The 21,627-nt window shown below is 43.3% G+C and overlaps 1 protein-coding gene across 6 annotated transcripts in view; it reads right to left on the reverse strand.

The window, feature by feature from the left end:
- Positions 1-21,627, reverse strand: part of ANKRD17 (ankyrin repeat domain 17) — a 488,939-nt gene that overhangs the window by 62,984 nt on the left and 404,328 nt on the right. For 4 of the 6 annotated variants that reach the window (XM_029598782.1, XM_029598771.1, XM_029598762.1 and 1 more), the window contains exon 30: positions 8,416-8,613. The exons of the other annotated variants lie outside the window; for them this stretch is intronic. In XM_029598782.1, the coding sequence (XP_029454642.1) occupies positions 8,416-8,613 (198 nt within the window). The remainder of the gene's footprint in view (positions 1-8,415; positions 8,614-21,627) is intronic. 6 annotated transcript variants of the gene reach the window in all.

Genomic DNA, 21,627 nt, shown 5'->3' on the forward strand with positions numbered 1-21,627 from the left:
ATCAAGTATGCATATCCAGGATCCAAAAAGTGGAATCATCCACTGGATCCCCTGAGCATGCGGCACTAGACACAATCATAAAGCTACACCAAGCAATCTTTATAGCACGTCGCCAAGTTTTGCTACAGCCTAATCCTGCAGCATAGGATCCCTTTCAACTGGAAAAACCCACAAGTTTAGGATAAACAGAGCAAGGAATATTCCTTTGAGCACCAAAGACTTTTCTATCTCCTGATGGTCAAGAGGAATAACGTGGTTCGAGAATGCCTCTCTTAAAGGGAGCTTCAGTAGACACCCAACCCGGATCAAACTAAGGTTTGAACTGAATGGAGATATACATATACTTTGCACCTGCATGGGAACAGGTTCAAAGTACAGTCAGGATTGATGGAGTTTGAATCTGCAGCTCTAGAACTTGCAGGCTGTGAACTTGCCACAGGGCTGCAGAGGCGGCTAGATTATTTGTTTTCAGTCTTATAAAGAGAGCCTTTGCTGAAGAAGAAAGGATCTGCTTCTCTATGCTCAGCACTATGGACAGATCAGTGACTGAGAAAACCAGATGCCAGCTCTCCCTACAGTAGACATAGAACATGCAGTAACATCCTCCTCGTCCAGAGGACTTTCTCCTCCAAACCTGAACACAGAAGTCCCTGATGTGTTCTTGTCTCTCTATTTTTTTATTTTTTTTTTAATCTTTCAGGTTTGCTCCAGGTCCCGCCCAATTTCTCCTCAACTCTATGCAATCTTTTCTTGCTCTGTTACTCCCAGCTTTTGCCACCAAGGACGATGGAAAACCTGCAGCAGAATCAGGACGGAAATGAGACCATGTGAAGGCCCACTGAAGGCATTTTATAAAATTATAAATTGATACCCAGACCACATAAAAGTAGTTCCAGGGAAAGGGAACTGATCTTGACCTTTTTTCCCCACTATTGCTACAGAAAATGAAGTTAAGAGGGAGTGAGGATAGGAGGCCCGACATCCTCTCACTCATCTACAGTTTCAAAATGGCTGTCACAGCACCCACGATTGCCAGTCTTTCAGCAAGAACCAAGGCAGAAAAAATGAAAACAGACCCTGCTGCTGCAACTATCCTGGAAATCCCCAGAACACTTAAAACTGATGCGTTCCGCCACTCCTATGCCTCATAGCAAATGCGTAACAACTGAAAACTGCATCCAGGGTGCTATCGCCTAGTTCTACATTCCACACAGCGCACAAGATTTTTCTTGCATGCTGCCGCTACAGTCTAAACTCGGCAGTGTTCGGGGTCCCCACCAATTAAATAAACTGACTTATCCAAGCCAGCACTGGTAGGCCTCAACTCCCCTCTGCAGTGCTCCCTCGTACAGAATGTGGTTTTTTGTTTTTTTGGGGTTTTTAACATTTATTAAGTTGCAACAAACAGCAATTTATAATATCAAATTTTGTTAATTGCCTATGTGCCAGGCCCTAGGCAACATGCAAGAATAAACATACATAATTCAATAAAATATAATAATTAAAATGTCATGATACAAGACAGACAAAATATGCTAAAAACATCACTAGAACAGCACTGTCTGAAAAAAATGATATGCTATAGCTAGGATAAAAATGCTTGCTTAAAAAGCAGTCTTCAGCATACATTTAAATGTTTTTCAGCAATCCAACTGCCTAATCTCTTCTGACAGTGAGTTCCAAAACATGGGTGCAGCAACAGAGAAAGCACACTCTCGAGTGACAGCCAAGCAAGCCTGTGAGCTGAGGGAACATCCAAGAGTCCATGCTGTGGACAGGGCCGGTGCAAGGGGATTTGGCGCCCTAGGCGAGCCTTCTTCCTTGCGCCCCCCCCCCCCGGTCTCGGCCCCGACTCCTACCTCATTCTCAATCACGCCCGCTGACTGGGGTTTTCTGGGTCGCGAGCAGATTGGGCACTGCTTGCGGCCCGCCAAATCTCCACTCCTCTTTGCCACCACTTGCGGCCCCATATGGCTCGCACCCAGTGGCGCACCAAGGGTCTCCGGCGCCCAGGGGCCAATGCATTTGTGTGCCACAGAAAATCAGTGGCATCTCTAGACAGAAGAATTTGTTTTGGGTGGGGGGGGGGGGAGCCAAAATGACATTTCTTCATCACACCCACCTCTATAGCATGGATCCTGCTTTAAAATTGGTTATAAAAAAAAGTGTTGTTAAAAAAAGTCCAAAGGGTCCTCTGCATTATTTTAAAAAGCTGGCCAGTTTCACACTTCTAGTAAAACTACTATAAAATTATTTGATAGCCTCATTCAACTAATTCTATATGGATTATGAGAGTGAAGTCTGGAATATATAGGAAGGGACAGAATGTCAATATGAATCCTGCACTTCCAGTTCTGAAATTCTGTGCATCCACTGAAATTCCCCCAAACAATGGAGCTTGGATGTTTCCCTTACAGCTCATCATACTAAAAGATATTTTCAAATTCTGGTGTCACCTCACAGTAACAGCAGCACAAACACCTTCCACTGCCAGACACATTGTGAACTAACATAAAGCACCGCAAAGAGACACCCAAAATCTATACTGCAATCCCATCATAACATAACAGTAATAACACCAAGGACTCAAACAACAATAACCCTACCTGTGAATAAGCAAGGGTAAATATTACACTGGGTCCTAGAATACCAATACACCACCTACTGAGGAAACAAAACAAACCCAATTGCTATAGATCCCTATGCTAGCAGAATCTCTCATCATGGTCACACACACAGAGCAGAGACAGACCTTCACCAAATACAGAATACAAAATAAAGGAGCACAAATTAGAAAAAACTGAAATGGAAACCCCAAGAAGCCAGACTCTGTGTATTAGCAATGGAAAAACAGAACAACCATTCCTCATAAAACAAATAAAATCAAGAAACAAAGCATCAGTTATAATAGTAAAACCATACTAATAAAATATTTTAAAACTACTGATAAATAGAATTTCTATTAATTAAAATCATATACATTTTTTACAATTTCCCAAACACCAATAAAATATTTCAAAACAGTACATATATCAAATAACACACAATAATTAAAACTAATAAGGATTTTAAAAAGCCCCTGCTGTCCATACATGGGAGCTCTTGATTTCCAGTCACCCTGATATTGTCGAGGATTAGGAGGTTATCCTCTCTCTCTCACACATACTCACATGTCCATTCTCTCTCACACATACACTGTCACATACATACACATTCATGCTCTTATACCCAACCATAACCTCTCGCTCTCACAGACACTGACACACTCTCAGGGTGTAAGACACTCTCTTCCTCCCCCCCCCCCCCCCCCCCCCCCCACTCACACACACTCTTACTCCCCTGGATTTTCTCATACACACTCATGCTCTCACTGGCTCCCTCACATACACACAAACACACACTCCCAGGCAAGCTCCCACTCGTTCTCACACAGACACACACACACACAGGCAAGCTCCTAGTCATTCTCACACTGAACCCCAGGCAGGCTCCCATTCATTTTCACACCACTCCCTCTCCATCCCCCAGGCATGCACACATTCATTCTCACACACACAGACCCCCAGGCAGGCACCAATTTATTCTCACACACACACATACACCACAAACAGGCAGGCACATATTCTCACACATACAAACCCCAGGAAGACACCCATACATTCTCATACACAGACACACCCTCAGGCAGGCACCCATGCATTCACACACATACACCGCCAGGCAGACTCCCATTCATACACATGCACACACTAAAGGCAGAGACCCCCTCTCTTTCTTTTGCCAGCAACCTCAGAGCCTCTCTCATCCCTCTGCTGCCACTGTCACTGCTGCTGTATGGCTATTGCGGAGGTGCTGATTGCTGCTATTGGCACTGAAGCCCATTCTGCTGCCTCCTCTGTGCAGGCCCCATGGGCTTCCAGTTCCTCTATGCTGATCTCGTACATTGTGAGATCCGCATAGAGAAAGTGCTACTCTTGCACATTCCCAAAGATTACATGTTCCAATCAGTAAAAAGTAATTTATTTCTTTTTACATTTGCTGTCTGATCTTAGTTTTCTAATCGGTTGGTCACAGGCTTTTTTTTTCCACCTTCCCTTTCTTATTTTTTTGCCAATTCCTTTTATAACATATTTCTTTTCTCTCCATCTGTCTGCTTCCCTCAAACACACAGTCAGGTTCTCATTCTCACATGCTTTCTCTCTCTCACATACACAGGCATTCTCACATGCTGTCCCTCATACAATTATTTATACACAGTCTCTCTCTTGCACATCCTGTCTAACTCTCACTCCCACATGCTGTCTTGCTCAAGCACAGGTTCTCACTGTCACATGCTCTCTCTCATACAATCATTCCTACACACAGGCTCTCACTGTCACATGCTGACTCACACACACACACAGGCGCTCTCTCACTCCCACATGCTGTCTTGCTCAAGCACAGGCTCTCACTATCACATGCTGTCTCTCACACACACAGAGGCTCTCCCATGCTGGCTCTGCAAACATTCAGGTCTTCACTCACACCCACACACACACACAGTCTCTCAACTCATCTCATACACGCACACATACACACTGTACAAACCCTCAGTCTCTCTCTCACCTCTGGGCCTCCTCTTCACGGGCCACTGCAGGATGGGCTCTGCAGCGGCCCCGGTCTTCTCGAGCCGCGCTGATCCTCTTCTGCACGCGGCTGATGCTCCTCCTCTTTCCTGCCCGCGCGGCTCCGGCAACATTTTTCTTCCGGGGCCGCGCGGGCAGGAAGGAGGAGAAGTTCCTGCATTGGCTGATGCTCCTCCTCTTTCCTGCCCGCGCGGCCCCGGCAACATTTTTCTTCCGGGGCCGCGCGGACAGGAAGGAGGAGAAGTTCCTGCATTGGCTGATGCTCCTCCTCTTTCCTGCCCGCGCGGCTCCGGCAACATTTTTCTTCCGGGGCCGCGCGGGCAGGAAGGAGGAGAAGTTCCTGCATTGGCTGATGCTCCTCCTCTTTCCTGCCCGCGCGGCCCCGGCAACATTTTTCTTCCGGGGCCGCGCGGGCAGGAAGGAGGAGGAGGAGCACCAGCATGTTTAGACGGCATGGTCCTGCCGATCTTCTTGCTGTGTGTATCCGGCACACAGCATAGCAGTAGTTCACCGCTCAGCCGCCATTGGGATGACGTCCACCGGCGGCCATTGGCCATCAGCGGCTCGGCGCCCCCTAATGCTCAGCGCCCTAGGCGATCGCCTAGTTCGCCTAGTGCTTCCGCCGGCCCTGGCTGTGGAGACTTCAAAGCACAAGTTGGACAGTACAGTTGAACCAATACGATGGCCCTAGGAAGCACGTCAGAGGTGATCAGTTTAAAAACAATCATGCCCACTTTGTACTGAACACGGACTACAGGGAGCCAATGTAAGTCCAATAGCATAGGTGTAATATGATCGCTTCGCTTTTTTCCTGTTTTAAGACAGGCAGCAGAGTTCATAAGCAACCGAATAGGTTTCAAGGTCTGAGCAGGTAGGCACAAATAGGCATGTTACAATAATCAATTAAGGGCAGTATAGAAAGCCTGGATGATATTATGAAAGTCAGCTAGATCCAAACAGATTTTAAACCATTTAGCACTTGCAGCTTAAAAAAAACCTGATCTTATAAAAGATTTAATATGACATTGAAAATGTAAATGAGCATCAATCTAGATACCCTGGTTTCTAATGATAGAGCATAGAGCAGAGCCTCTTCTGCCCCAATCATCTTTCTTTTTTTATTTTGACAAGCAATAAAAGCAGAAGAGAGGGGGGAGAAAAAGAGTACTTACACTGGTAACCCTTTGGCTCCCAGCAGTGCTCCACTGAGGGAGAAAGCCTTAAATTTTCACCTTAGGAGCTTCACCACTACTGTCAATTCCTTTGGATTAGGGCGATGCTCAACCGAGGGAGGGAGAACTCATCTTTGACCTCGGGAGCTGCCTTCAAGCTTTTCTACCTTTCACTCAGCCTAACTAGTCCACAGCACAGGATGCTCGACTACCATCTGCTGGAGACAGAGAATACTGGCAAACTGAAGTTAGTACGGATGCATATAAGGTTGGCCTGTCTCCATCTGCTGGTCGGTGAGCATATTGGACTGGTCTGACTGGATGAAGAGGAAAAGATGGTTTTTAAATTAATTATATATACAGTGGTTTTATTGGTGACAAGAGTCAAATTCATCCAATTACCTGAAATATGAATTTTCAGTAATGTTTGTAGCAAATCACAGCAGCCAGAATGAAAACTTAAAATTATACTATACTGTGTGTTACAGGACACCAGGGTTTTTGTTCAAATGGCATATGTACCCTATTTCCTTAGACTGAACAGAGATCACCTCTTCATGCTTGCTCCTCCTTGCAGGTTCTAGAGTTTGATACAGTACCTGCACATTTTTCTAAAGATGCATTCCAGTACCAAATCTCTGACAAGTAGCTCCTACCTAGCGAGCACATCCTCTTCGAAATGTGCCAACCAGGGCAGTCAGCACCATACCCTGATCTGATGCAGAATTCGAAATGTATGAACAGTAAGAACCAATTTAGTTTTGTATGCTTGTTTGCAAAGAAGTTACGGCATGCATATTTTACAATCATTTTCTATAAGACAACAATGCAATGTATTATCAAGGAAGATGTTGAAATCTGACAGTTTTCAATACTGAAGACAACAACCTTTTTTTTTTTTTTTATGTGGAATTGTGAAAGTGAAAACTTAAGTGTGATATAGCTACATGCATACAATTGCACAATGACATCAGAAGCCAAGTTCTCACTACAGCCACTATTTGAAACTATAATAATCATGCTGGAAAAAAAATTGATAAAGACTTTTTTTTTTTGGGGGGGGGGGGGGGAGGGGGTACCCAATTGATACTAGGACTATGATCTGGTACCATAAGCCTTCATTCACAATTACTCAAGGATGTTTATCCTATTTTACATTCCCTCCCAATTCACTTAGTCCAGTCGTTGAAATGACAGTCCTCAGCCAGGGGGCCATAAACCCCGCAATCATAAGCCCTAAATTCAGCCACTAGGTGTTGCTATTGCAAAAGAGTCCCTGTGTAACACCGCAAGCTCTGGCTGGCCATGGAATAGAAAACATGATTCTTGAATTGAGCCCATGGTCTCTGCAAAGCAGTGAACAGCACTGCCACCAATATAGCCCCAGGACTGATTTTTAAAACAGAAGCTGTTCACAATATGAGAATCTTTGTGCCTGCTGAGATTTAGTTTGCACCCACATTTTTATTTCCCCAGTAAGATCTTTCATTTGCAATCCATGAACTGATAGGCACATGGAGCTTAACGTCTGCTGTGCTTTGAAATTTATGGTAGCTAGGACTCAACAGGCTAACCTGCCATATACCCCAAAGTGAAATTTAGAATGCATACTCCCCCAGTCTGTGTATTGCTACTGGTCAGAAAGTCAGTGGTTGTATACTACCAGCACTAATAGGGACTAGCCCAGAACTCACCAGTCTTGACCGAGAGTACAGGGGAATCTAATCTGTGTCAAAGCCCTTTCTCAATTCTATACATCCATTTTAGAATATCCTACTCTGCTTGGAGAGGTTCAAAGTACAATGAAATTTGTTTAGATGGTGTTAACCATATGAATTCTTATTTTACCTATTAACTGTTTGCGAATTACTTTTTTCTGTTCACTATTTATTTATTAATAAACATTTTAGTTTGTTAGCTGTATCCTGTGACTGATGAACCAGCATTTTTTGTATTTGGTGTGTAGGTGCATTTCTAGGAAATATGACCCTTTGGCTGTGTGGGGTCTCAGAGTCCCTAGAAACCAATCACAGAGTAGTTTGCAGGCAGGGTACTTGCTCAAAAGGTGAGTGGGAAGCCAGTTGGTAGACAGGAAGTTACCATTATAAGGTCATGCACATAGGTGCAGGCAGGCCAGAGCAGTACCTGGCAGGACCTTCTGAGTGTTCACAGGGTCAACTCAGTTGGTGTTAGGCATAGTGCTAAACTCGGTCCTCTAAAGTAATCGAATACAGCATTCAAATATAGTAATACTACCATTAAAAAAAATAAATACATTTGTGTAATCTCCATTTAACACTAAAATTGTAAATACTAACACTATAAATTGCAGTGAGAACAGATGGTATCAGGAATGACTAGGAAAACAGACAGCAAGATAGAGTGGGGCAGTTTGAAAGATCAGAAAATTGTGTGCATGTGGGTGTTGTGGAGGCTTAAGACAGAAATAACCCAAATCACATAAAAAATACAGACACCGTGCAAACTTACTCATATGAAGAAATCTTAACTAAAATATTTATTTTCTAAAGAACCTAGCTTATAGATTTCCAGGCCTGTCTGTAAAACTTGCATTTCCATCACCGCCTTTTCTCCATTTTGTTCTACACAACACTCACCACTTGATGCTGAAGAACAAGGAGGCAACAAACTAAGTGGGGAAAAGTGCTGTCTGTTAAAGTTAGCAGCTGCAGGTGCTCCTCCAAGAGGCGTGCCAGGTGCATATATCTGACCTCCAGAAAGATTTGAGGCAAAATTACTCAAATGAGTAGAAGAAGGTGCCACTGAAGTATAAGGTGAATCTATATTAACAATACCTGTGCAAGAAAAGGCAAAATTGTTAGAGACCCATGCAATATAAAGTAGCTGTAGGAAGAAAAAATATTTTGTGAATGAAGGTAAAGTACTTTGTCTAAGTAGCTTGTGATCTGAATGACTATCATGCTCAAGAGCAAAAAACCCTTTCTTGGCAGTCCAATTTTGACAGTTTACATTCCCACTTCCCACTCTCTCCCCAAAAATCAAAACAACAAATACTTGCCCCTTCTAAATTTCAACAGTATATGAATACTCATGCCCTACTTACATCTAGCTTGTATGATGGTAAGTTATTTTTTTGCTTCCTGTTTCCTATGTAAACTTCAGACATCAGTACACGGACCATTGCCTATCAGTACTAAGACATGCACATTTCTTATGGGATCAAGCAAGGTCCATAGACTACATGAAAGCGGTTCAAGCAAAACCCACATTTTAATACTGGTTCCCACTTTTTGAAAGGGACATCATTAAGAATAGTAAAATAGGAATGGCTAGATGATAAACAGCAAACAAAACACTGGCTGTAGAAAAAAGAAGTCCAGGTTATTTAGGTGCCCTAGGTAAAATCATTAGACCATAAAGTAAGTTTGTTTACTATAAACAAGGTTCTCCATAGGCAGCAGGATGAATTAGCTATGATACGTGGGATAATGCATTCTGAGGGCACTGAACAGACCCATCTCTCTAGCTCTAATAATGACCACTTGACCCATCTAGTCTACCCAATTAATATTCCTGGTTAAATGCCACAGACCCTAGTTTATCTCTGGCTTTCCCTTCACTTCTTCACAACTAGGGATTCTGTGTGCTTATCCCATTCTTTCTTGCATAACGTTTGCTTTTAGTCTCTAATGACTCCCAGTAGAGTCCATTCCATGCATCCACCACACTTTTAAGTGAAGACATTTTCTGATGTTGCTCTAGCACCTACTCCACTTGGAGAATCTTTCTACGCCTTATTTCCTCTGAAAAAGGTTTGCTTCTTGTGCCTGATTTATACTTATAGAGGGGTAAACTGGCCTGTCTGAGATTTGGAGTTTATGAGTTGGAATTGATGTATTGTGGGGTTTATGAATTGGAATTGGGTATACTGCTTTGGGTCTTATTTATGAGATTTTAATGTGGGTATGATGAATGAATGTGTATGAATGATAGGAATATGTATGTTATTGTCATAATATACAGTAGTATAAAAACCTGTGTGTTTATTTTTGTATACTCTATTAAATTGTTCAATTTTGTGATATGATAAATAAGTGTTATGAATATATATACATGCTGGTATTTATGCAATGTTATTTTATAATGTAATGTGTGCTTTGTAATATAGAATTAACCCCCATATATATATTTGAGTCGCCACTCTAGGTGAGTGTTGCAATATATTCTCTATTGTATATACCTGTCTGAAACTTGCCACTCAGTCCGGCTAGAAGTACCTGCATGCGGCCTTTTAGCTGTATGTAGAGGAAGCAAATAGAGAATTTTTCTGGCTTGAGTTTCAACTACTGAGATCATACTTTGAAAGGGGGACGATATATATTTTTTCATTGCTTTTTTATTCTTCAAAGTTTTATTTACATACCAGTAAAAGATAAAAGGGTTATTTTAAATTGCTTTATTATTTTGATATTACTGCTTAGGTTTAGAGGAAGTTTTAGGATAGAAAGGGCTGCCTTGCTGTAGGGTTTTTTTTCTCTTCTGTCTTTAGATTTGGAAGTTCAAATAGAAATTTTTGTTTGAAGCCTTGGGAGTTGAAAGAAGTTCATTACTTTTGCTGGTGCTAATTGTAATATAATCCAAAATGTCAATCCTTATGAAAAAAAAATTTTTTTAACCTATTTTTATAAGATAAGTTACAATAAAAAGCAATAACCTGGGAACCAATCATTATATCAAAGGTTTGAGCACAGAAACTGTTTAAAAGTGTCACATGTGTTCTGGATATGAAGAATCCTAAGATTAAAAAATAAAAAAATCCATAAGAATTGGGATTATAGATTCTATTATTTTGGTGTCTCTCCCAATTTTGGACTGTTTGATTTGACGTTAGTGTTAATTGTATCAGGGCCTGAGTTCTGTATATAGGTCAGCCAAGCTAAGAAATCTGCCAGTTAGAGGATTTCAATTACAAACAGAATTTTTCTGGCTTGATTTTCAACTACTGAGAAAGCAGATTTGCTTACCTTTAACAGGTATTCTCCAACGACAGCAGGATGGAGCCTGGCCTGGAACTTTGATCTCAAAGATTCCAGAACTTTCAAACATGCCCTACAGTACATGTTCAGCTGATGTTATCACCCTGCCCCTAGGCAGAGTCCCTCAGGCCATGATATAGCTCACATGGAGAAACCAACTCCTAGGGGAGACGGGTGGGTTTTGTGAGGACTAACATCCTACTGTCCTCTGAGAACACCTGTTACAGGTAAGCAACTCTGCTTTCTCCAAGGACAAGTAGGATGGTAGTCCTCACACATGGGCGATTCCCAAACTATAGGCTGTCTGAGCAGGACAAAGCGGGAAACTGTGCAATGCTGAAGGCACCACCTCTCCCCCTTTTGCCTGTGAGGAAGCCAAACAACAAAGGAGTCTCGTCAGGAAAAGAGTTGAGTTCTACAAAGAGAAAACCATAGAAAAGTCTGAGACAAAATCTCAATGCATAGCAGAGGCGCCTAAGGCAGGTGAGTGAAGCAAAATGCCAGCAAGAAACATAATCCGCATCACGGAAAACATTACAAGCAGGGTTTCGGATCAGTAAACCCTGACGGTTGGTCTAGAACCTCCTGGATACAGGAAAAAGTCTAGAGATGCAAACAGGAGAAGAATTCTTAGATGAAGATTGTATAGTTTCCTTCAGTATTACAAGACAACTGAAAAAAAACTAGGACCCCGAGAGCTCCCCAGAAAGAAACTGTGGTCCACGAAGGACAGAATGCATCTGCAGAAATGCGCCTCATGTTTAGCTGATAAGCCCAATGGACAATGGACAATGGTCAAAACCTTTTTATTTAATGATGCATACAATTACAGTACTATCACCTAAACGATTACCCTGATTTATCCATATCTGTTTGATACCTGCTAACCAAGAATTACTTTATTTTGTTTATTTTATTATGTATGTGAATAATGTTTTATGCTTTATATTGTGTATGTAAACCTGTAAACCGCCTAGACGGACACGTAAGTGACCCCATGTGCGGTATATAAAAAACTTTTAAATAAAAAATAAATAAATAAATAAAAGCAATGCTTGGAAGAATAATCAGTAACAGTGGAAGGGACTGTGACAAATCCTATGTGCCAAAGTACTCATCATAGCTGACATCGCAGGACAATATCAAGAGTTTCAGGGGATGAAAGGCAATTCCTGAATGGGATCACTAGCCCAAACCCCTGAGAAGGGAGATAAGTTAGGCCTGAAGCTCACCCACACTTCACCCTGTCAAAAGCAGAGCTATCCATCCTGTCTACAGGATAGTTCAGATGACCAGGAAGATACTTTGGACAACCCAGTGAAGTGAGAAAAGCTAAAGGCAGTCCTGGCCAGAACTTGGTGAAAAATAGGAAAAAAGTGGTGATCTTTCCCTGCAAGCATACATTAAAATATACTACGAATGCCCTAGCTTTTCTTCCCGACCCTTTCGACTTTCCAGCTGGAAGTCGGAAGGGGTGAACACCACAAGGAGGCAGACTGCTGGACTGCAAGGGTAAAAACAATTCACTATGTTGTATATCTCAACCCCAAGCGAATAACTCATTGCCGATTCCAGTAGGGAATTATCCCCCCCCCCCCCCCAAAGATAGAGCCCTCAGCCTGCTTGGAACAGCTGAAACAGAGTGAATTCCCCAGGGAAGAAATCCAGAAACATTCCTCCAAATGACAGGAAGCTGGTGTGCCACAAGTGCAGACACCTGTAGAACAGGATTTCTTTACCACCCTGAAAACCATAAGGGTGGCAGGGCAGTGTGATCGTGGAACACATTGCCCACTGACCTGGCTTAGGTATAGGTACCTCAGATATGATTACATATACTTCCCCCAAGGAAGCACAGGGTTCAATAAAATGGAACAACCTTTGCATGAACCAGGACTCTCCTGTCTGCAGAGAGGGTTATCCCTAAACTGGGGAAGTATAGCTTGCAAGCCACTGCAACCAAAGAGTAGCATCTCTGTTGCAGGATCCCACGTCCTCCAACTCCCACAGCCATGGATATGGCTAGAAGCTGAAAGGCATATTTGCCAATTAGATAGACTAGAACCCTCCTCACTGACGTAGGGTCCCACAGGCGAGAATGACTGATAGTGTTCCTTCACGAAGAAAACACCTATTGAGCTCAGTAGGTATCAAAGGTGACTCCCGAACAGGAGAAATCCCTAATCTTCACAGGGGAGCTACCCCGGAGAGGAGACTCCTAGTACGATGGGGAGACCAAATCTGGCTCCCTCGCGAAATAGATCTGCTGTGCCTTAGGACGACTTAAAGAGAGCGCTACCACCCAATCTGCTCTTGGATCCCTCGAGGAACAGAGAGTGACTGCAGTCAAAAGCAATAACATCCCTTCTCCAGGAAACTGAGAACGAGGGACCATCCATTGTAGGGGTTGGACAAGGCGGCATCCAGGAGGGAACCCATAAGGGTCTCCCTGGAAACCCAATCATATCTCCCCTTCCTGAAGGGACAGGAAAGCAATGAGAATTGGGGCTTCCTGATCCAGAAAAACCTAAATCTCCAGGTGAGAGTTGGGTTACAGTCACTGATCGCCAAGGTTCAGAAGCGACCAAATCTGCCACTTACAGCCACTCTCAGCTTAGGTAGGCCACCACAGAAATCAATGGAGGGACTCCAGCAAAAACAGCCCAATGACCAACGCTGCTGTCTCTCTGTCCTGGCGACAAAACAAACAAAACAATCTAAGCTTCGGTTCGGTGATAACCCTCAAGGGATGGAGATCTAGGGGCTTCCCCATAAAGGGGATTTCTAACACAGGAAGGATCGAAAGACAATGCTCTTCTGAGGAAAGGGAAAGACTCCCGAAACTACTCTCCTGAAATTCACTCCCATAGTGGTTCAACCAGGAGTGCAATCTTAGGTCAGTCCTGTGGCTAAGGCACACAACTTGCGCTTGCAATGAGGGAAAAAGATACAAACCCATACAGTAGAGGGCAACTGGAAGAACATTGCCCCTCCACTGTAAAAGCATGCTGACCAGCATTCATACAAGGGTATCCCATCCTATGGATGTGGCATACTTACAAACTCACGCACTATGCTTATGGGTAGAATACCACGGCACAGCAAGGACCAAGCACCATCTGTTAGAGTCAGTAGATGTGCACTGCCAAAAAGCAATCAGAGCATGTGATGGTGCCTTCCTTGCCAGTGCTCCTGAGCACCTTATGGTGCACAACAGATTTGGAAGCTGATACCTTGATGAAACAATGGCAGAACCCTGGCACGGCTGTGTACTGCACTGACAGAGAATGCTGCCTGCCAGAGGCGCTTGGAGGAATAAAAGACCCCTGGTGTACCAGACTGCGTATGCTGTGCTCCACTGTCACACTATCCCTCAATGGAGTGAATAGGAACAGTGTGACGGTGTCCGCAGTATCAATGGGGCTCGGATTATGGTGTGGTGATGGGTGTTCTATGGCGTCGCCCCCAGTACTCCCAGTACCTGATAACGCTCCAAAAGCCCTTGAAATGGCATGGGGAATGGCGCACCACTGTTTCTCTTATGGAACAGCAGCAGCGAAGTCCTTGGTGACAGACCGTGCCTGTGGTCGTGTCCTGCCGCATCCAACCGCATCCACTGGTGCCTACCTTGGTGACGGGGCCCGTGGGGCCCATAGTGCTCTCACGCTCATCCACAATGGATTGAATCAATGGCACCAAATGATGCTGCACTCAGGGTGTTGACAGCATTTGACTGTCTCTTGACCAGTTTGACTGTATATAATGTCATTCCTGGCGCCCGTGGACACAGACAGCCCAGTGCCCGAAGGTGTCGATAGACTGCAGTACAGAGGATGCCAGGGGCACCTGCAGGCAGAGACTCTGCAGCCCCAACATGCCTCATTGGTGCTCAAAGGAACCAATGAGTACCCATTCCCATCAGCTCACCTATACGTCTGAAGGCATCAATGCTGTGAACTCGATGGTGTCCCTCACCAGCAGGCAGCGGCCATGGTTGATGATAGCATCAACAGCAACCCTAGTGCTCATAAGCACTGACTGTGCATGAAGCCAGGTGGAGCTTCCGATGCCCCCGATCCCAGGGGCTTAAAGCACCTAAGATCATCGGCATCCATGGTGCCCAATAGCCATAGGCCAGCGATGGGACAGCACAATGCCCCTTGATGCCCTGTCTGGACACCACAAATGAGCCTCGAGGGCAGCGGACCACTGTGCCTGAATGCCTCGGCATGCCAGGGTGCCTCGAGTTGATGGCGACCTTGGCCAAGGTTGCCAGACTCAAAACCCATTGCTCAAGGGCTTCAGTGGTACTTGAGGGCTCTCAGGAGCCCCAGCAGTTGATGGCCTCAAAGGCAACAAGGGCGTTCAATGGTGAGCCCCGTGTCTCATCAATGATGCTCGACCTAGAGAGCGACAATGAATGGCATTGCTGGCCAACATGCCTGATGGCCTCCGTGGTGGCCCCACACCTCAATGGCAGAGGGCATCAAGGCAGCTCCACACCGCAATGGCATCGAAGAAGGCTGCAGCCTTGAGGCCACTCACTTCGATGGCATTGAAGGCATCCACTAACACACCTTGATAGGATCGAGGGTGGCTCCGATGGCGTTGAGGGTGCTCATTGGCAGTCCTGGTCCCCGATGCTATCTGAACCGCTTCACTAGAGATCAGTGACACTACTCTGCCACATTGAGGCCCAAGATGCTCGATGCTGATCCTCCACTGCATGGAGACTCTACGGCATTCCCCCCCCCCCCCATCACCAACGGCACAGAAGGCCCAGCCAACACGCTCAAAAAGTGCACAGTGCTTGATGCTGCCCATGTAGCCCTTATGGCACAGAGAGCAGTCGTGCACCTCGATGGCATCGAGGGTACCCTGGCATCTTGATAGCGTCAAGGGTGACCAAGGTGCTCAATGGCAGTCCTAGTCCCTGACATGGTCCTGACATTGACGAGTCAGACCATTAGTGCTCTGGCATGGGTGTGCATGGGCAACAGTCACTGGGCATGGCACCAAAGGTGCAGCTGCAATGCCACTTACCTAGGCTCTTGCTCATCCTCTCTCACAAGGATGATGCACTGCCATCACAGGCAAACAGGAGGGGAGGCTGTGTCTTCCAGGGCTTCTGCCCATGGAGACTAGTTCCTTTGAATGTGGGGAGTATGAGCTCTCCCCCCAACAGGAACGGTGTGGTCCTCGATCTCTTCACTGTCCGACCTCAACTGATGCCGATCAATAGGTGAAACATGGAACTCCTGCCTGGGTAGAACTCAGGCAAGTCCCTAGGCTCAGCAGCCTACACGGATCATCCACAGACTGTATTCAGTCAGTCCTGCCAGTAGCTGACAAAGGTACAAAAATAGACAGAGCAAGAGGAGGACACAGCTACTAAACTGCAGGTCAGTATTTGTTTAATAAGCGATAGTATTAGACTCTGCCAGGCTGCACAGCGACTAAGGCAGCCATGTGGCTGGCAGACAGTGGAAAGAAGAGGAAAAAAGAAAATAAAACTACTGTAAGGGGGGAAAAAAAACCCCAAAACAGCTGCAGCTCTAGAAAAAAAAAAAATCAGTTACAAAAACTGTGAGGAAAGAGCAAAGCTGAATACCATAACATACTCAGCTCCTGCAACCACACTGCTGCGTGGGGGGGGAAAAAAAAAGACTGAGGGACTCTGCCTAGGGGGCAGGGGTGATAACTATAGCTGCACAAGCTCGGTAGGGCATGTTTGAGAGTTCTAGAATCTTTGAGATCAAAGTTCTGGGTTGGGTTTCCTCTGAGAATGTATTTTGAAGGGGGTGGGGGATAATTGTTTTCATTGCTTTTGTTTATTTTTGAAAAAGGTTATTTAAATCACTATTATTTTGCTGGTGTTATTTCTACTTAGGAAGGGTAAGAACTCCCTCCTCACTCAACCCATCCCAAATTCCACGACTTAACCTACTAATTAAGATGCTGGACTACACAGAATATAACATGACCTTGGCTGTCAGAGAAACATAAGGAAAACATTTAGATAATTTAGTGAAAACAGACTGGTATAGGGAGAGCTTAATTAGTAATACCACAGTAAATCTTTCAGGTAATTATTTTTATTTGAGCTGAGCTTCAGTAGCCAAGGCAACAGGATTCTTTATAGTACATGCTTAAGGGATAAAAAAACACTTATACACTAAAAAGGGTTTGTGTATAACCATACTTATTAATGGCCTTCGACAAAAAAGTGTAAAGTAAATCATAAGCAAAATAAAAAGAAATAGTAACTATTAGAGATCTTAGATAAACAGATTAAGATCATAGATTAAGGTAAATTTGTAGTCCTCCGTTGGAGAAAAGTACTTTGTAACTGGAAGGGGAGGGATAGCAAGTGACTTAGGTCATTTTGTGTCATCTACTAATGTAACAAATTAATCAAACTCCCAAGAAATTCACTTATATTTTGATCTTTGTGGTAGTAATTTCTAGTTGCTCTAGTTTACTTTTAAAACCTAAGCAACAAGAGACTATAAAAGGGAGCAACACAAAACTACATACCTCAATATAAATACATATTGTAGTTTGAAAGAAAAAGATAAGACACTTTCAAGCAACAAGCAAGCAAGCAAACAGGACTACAAGCAGGTATTCTGAGTGTGGAGGTGGAAGCTAGATTCCATAGGCTAGACATTTTTACCTGCAGAATAGCTGAGGAAAAGGCAGGGACTTTGGTAAGTGTCATTATTTCAACAGGTACAGAAGCTCCCAACAGCTGAAGGATGGCCAGGAAATATCGTATTGCAAAGTTGTCAACATTGCTACCAATTCTACTTCTCTCTAGCTAGTCAGATGTCCTGATTCACAATGAGGAACTGATTCCGTGTGAAGGATGTCTGCCAATTTACTCCTTCAGGAAACAGATGGCAGAACTCAGAAGAGTTGGAGAGTGAGAAACATCTGGGAAAATGAGGACATCGATGAAATACTTATTGATACATTAAAGTTGGAAAAATTCAAGGAAGCTCACATTCTGGAGATGAATGAATGGCTGCGCAGATTGTGTCGACAAAACCGTTTTGGCTGTCTGGACCATAGCATAATATTTCAAGGACTGCTGAGCAGAGAAGTTGAAGGGGCACAACTTCTGACTTAGACTGGAAAACCTACTGAGGAGGGCTTTAAACTAGGATCGTAAGGGATGGGTGAAGAAAGCTCTAAGGTAGATAAAATATTAAATACATACGAAAGCATTCAGACCCCTTCACAGCCTTGTTCTAAAATGGATAATATGAATTGCAGACAGAAGAAATGGAGGACATTCATAAAATAGCTATGAAATGGAAGGTGCTATTACAAGGGGATTTCAATCTGCCACATGTTGATTGGGACAACCCAGCTACAATTCCTTCTAGAAGCAAGGAGATCCTACATTATATACAGGGAGAACTGTACTGTCAACAGAACCCACATGGGAGAAGATACTGGACCTAGTGTTTATTAATTGGGACAATGTGATGTAGTGGACGATCATCTGGGATACAATGATTGCCGGATGGTGTGATTCAGTATTAGAGCACAGGAGGCGATGGTTTATTCAAAGGCAAGGGTCCTGAACGTCAGGAAAACTTTGTTAAAATGGGAGATTATCTCAAAGAGTTGTTAACTAGATAGGAAAATCTAAGTAGAAGAGCAGTTGACAAAACTAAAAGGAGATATAATAAAGGCAACTAATCTTTTTGTTAGGAAAGTAAATAAAAGAAAAAAAGCCACTGTTTTCCTAAAGAAGTAGCTGAGAAGGTAAGAAAAACATTTTTAGCATTCAAAGTACAAGAGGTTGCAGAAAGAGGAATCAGGAAACAGTATATAGGAAAGGTAAGAAGTTGGGAATTTAGTCAGGAATGGAGTGCCTAGGGGGAACTCTATGAAGTTAGCATGTGGCACATTTAAAACTAATCGAAGAAGGTTCTTTTTCACTCAAAACACAAAACTCTGGAATTTGTTGCCAGAGTTAGTGCAGTTAGTGTTGCTGGGTTTAAAAAAGGATTGGATAAGTTCTTGGAGGAAAAGTCCATTACCTATTAATTAAGTTGACTTAGAAATTAGCCACTGCTATTACTAGCAATGGTAACATGGGATAGATTTAGTTTTTGGGTACTTGTCAGGTTCTTATGGCCCGGATTGGCCCCTGTTGGAAACAGGATGCTGGGCTTGATGGACCCTTGGTCTGACCCAGTATGGCATGTTCTTATGTTAGTGCAAAAATTTAAATTAGGAAAAAATCAAATATGTTAAAACAGGGAGACAAGGCATTTTTCAGATATGTTAGTGTTAAAAGGAATGCAAAATTGGCATAATGAGACTCCGAGGTGAAGGGGAGGAATATGCAGAGGCTGGACTAGGAAAAAATACTGCTTAATAACTATTTCTGTTCGCTGTTCACTGTGGAGGGGCCAGGAGCAGGACCACTAGATCACCTTTTCAATGCATCTTTAGAGGCAGAAATAGTTCTGGAGGACTGAGAGGGGTGGATGTGGTTCTTAATCACAAATGTGGAAGGAGGAGGCTGGAACTACAGGCTGGATAGTCTAGGGTGAACACATTAATAGAATTGCTGTTAATAAAGAGGATAATGCAGTTACTGGAATCCAGTAGATTACAAAATCTGAGGCAGCAGGGTTTTTATCAGAGGTAGGTCTTGTCAGACAAATTGGATCAATTTCTTCGATTGGGTGACTAGAAAGTGGATCAAGGAGAGCACTAGATGTAGTCTATATTGATTTCAGTAAGCCCTCTGACATAATTCCGCATAAGCAACTTATAAATAAATTGAGCCTCCTTGGTAAGGGCCTTAAAGTGACTGAAAGGATTAGAAACTGGTTGAGTGAGAGGCGATAAAGGTAAATGGAGTTCACTCTGAGTGGGAGGGTATTACTAGCAGTATGACACCAGGATTGCCTGGCACAACCTCTTCTTGAGCAACACTGTGGAAGGATGTTGGGAAAAGATTGTCTTTATACTGATTATACCAAAATCTGCAACAGGGTAGTCACCCAGGAAGGTGTGGAGAACATGAGGAGGGTTCTAGAGAAGAATGAAGGCATAGTCTAGGGTCTGGCAGCTAAGATTTAATGCTAAAAAATGCAGAGTTATGCATTTAGGATGTATATAAGCATATAAGTGGACAAAATTCAGTCAGAGTCTGTTGGATTACAGAACCTACACTAGAAAAAGGGAAGACCATATAAGTGCTTAAACTTGTCGCCCACTTATCAGGTCAAAAGAATATATTTTTTATCTGAATATTTTAATGAAAATATTTTTAGAAAAAATTTTTTGTATGTATAGAATGAACCGCATCAGCAAGCCAGGCGGCATATCTCCTATGAGTACGGAGATCGCTCGGTCTTCTCAATCATTTGCAGTCAATTCTATATGCGGTCCATCTTCAAAGTTGTGTGAACCAGATCAAATTAATTAGGCTCGCTCTATAAGCAAGTGTTAAAAAACGCGATTGACGGGTATCGAGACATGTTGCAGTTCTGAGATCTTCAGCAACAAATAAATAGGCTCAACAACGGCCAAAGTTTCACTCATAAGCTTCTTCAGAAGCCAAACGACAAAACAAAGTTTGTAATGTTTCCGTCTTATGCAGGAAATAGAGACAATAAATTTCCAGAGCCTATAAACAGTCTTCTACTGTATATTCAGGTTCTGTCGACTCTTGAACTTAACACATAAAGGAAACATAAATTAGAAAACATTATCAAATACTTAGCTTTTCTGAGTGAGCAGAATGTTGAATCCTTACTTGGGACCAAAGGTCTCCTGCTTGATTTCAAAATGGACAGAGACCAAAGTAGCAAACAAACTCTGTTTATATCAGGCGGACATTGAAATCACGTAACCAATGGGGACGAATGACGTCATCTCACGATGATTCCAAAATCATTAAAGAAACAACTGTAGGTCCAAGGTGATGTTCAAGCCGTGAGGTTGTACGGTGTTTAACCGATGTATCCATCGTTGTTCAGACTGGATTAATAAACGGTTGTGGTGACCGCCGCGCCAGGAAGGGCGTATATGTTCCAGTACGCATACTCGTAATTCGAAGGTGTGTGAAAATTCATTGCAATGATTTACTAATGGAGCATTGATACGATTGTTTGCAAGGCAAAACATTTTTTTTCTAAAAATATTTTCATTAAAATATTCAAATAAAAAATATATTCTTTTGACCTGATAAGTGGGCGACAAGTTTAAGCACTTATATGGTCTTCCCTTTTTCTAATGTTTACTGTGTGTGGGATTTCCCTGCTCTTTTTGTTTCTTTGGATTACAGAACCTAACAGACATCAACAGAAAACCTAACATGTGCTAAGATTTACTAATCGGGCATATGAAGTTAAATCAATTATCGGACGCCATTGGCATGTTATCCCTTCATCCTGCTTTGCAGCGTCCACCCAGATTCTCATTTAGTAGAGGGTGCAACCTAAAGGAGAAAGTGGTTAGAGCTATACCATCAGGTCCTTCATCTTCTACACATTGCATTGGGCACTTTCAATGTGGATAATTGATGTATGGACATCCACAATTACAGGCATTGTTCTAGGCACATCTGATCACCAACGTTGAAATTTCACCATATTCCTATTCAGACTGCACAACTAGGAATGTGATATATGTGATTCAGTGCCTATGCCTGCTAATCTATGTAGGGAGAACCAGCCGTAGAGTACGTGCAGCTGAGAGATCATCATAGTAAAATCAACTGCTGCACACTCAATGCCCGATAGTGCAACACTGTATGGAGCAACACCACAAGTTTGAGCA

Source organism: Rhinatrema bivittatum, chromosome 1 (genome assembly GCF_901001135.1).
Source record: "Rhinatrema bivittatum chromosome 1, aRhiBiv1.1, whole genome shotgun sequence".
NCBI lineage: Eukaryota > Metazoa > Chordata > Amphibia > Gymnophiona > Rhinatrematidae > Rhinatrema > Rhinatrema bivittatum.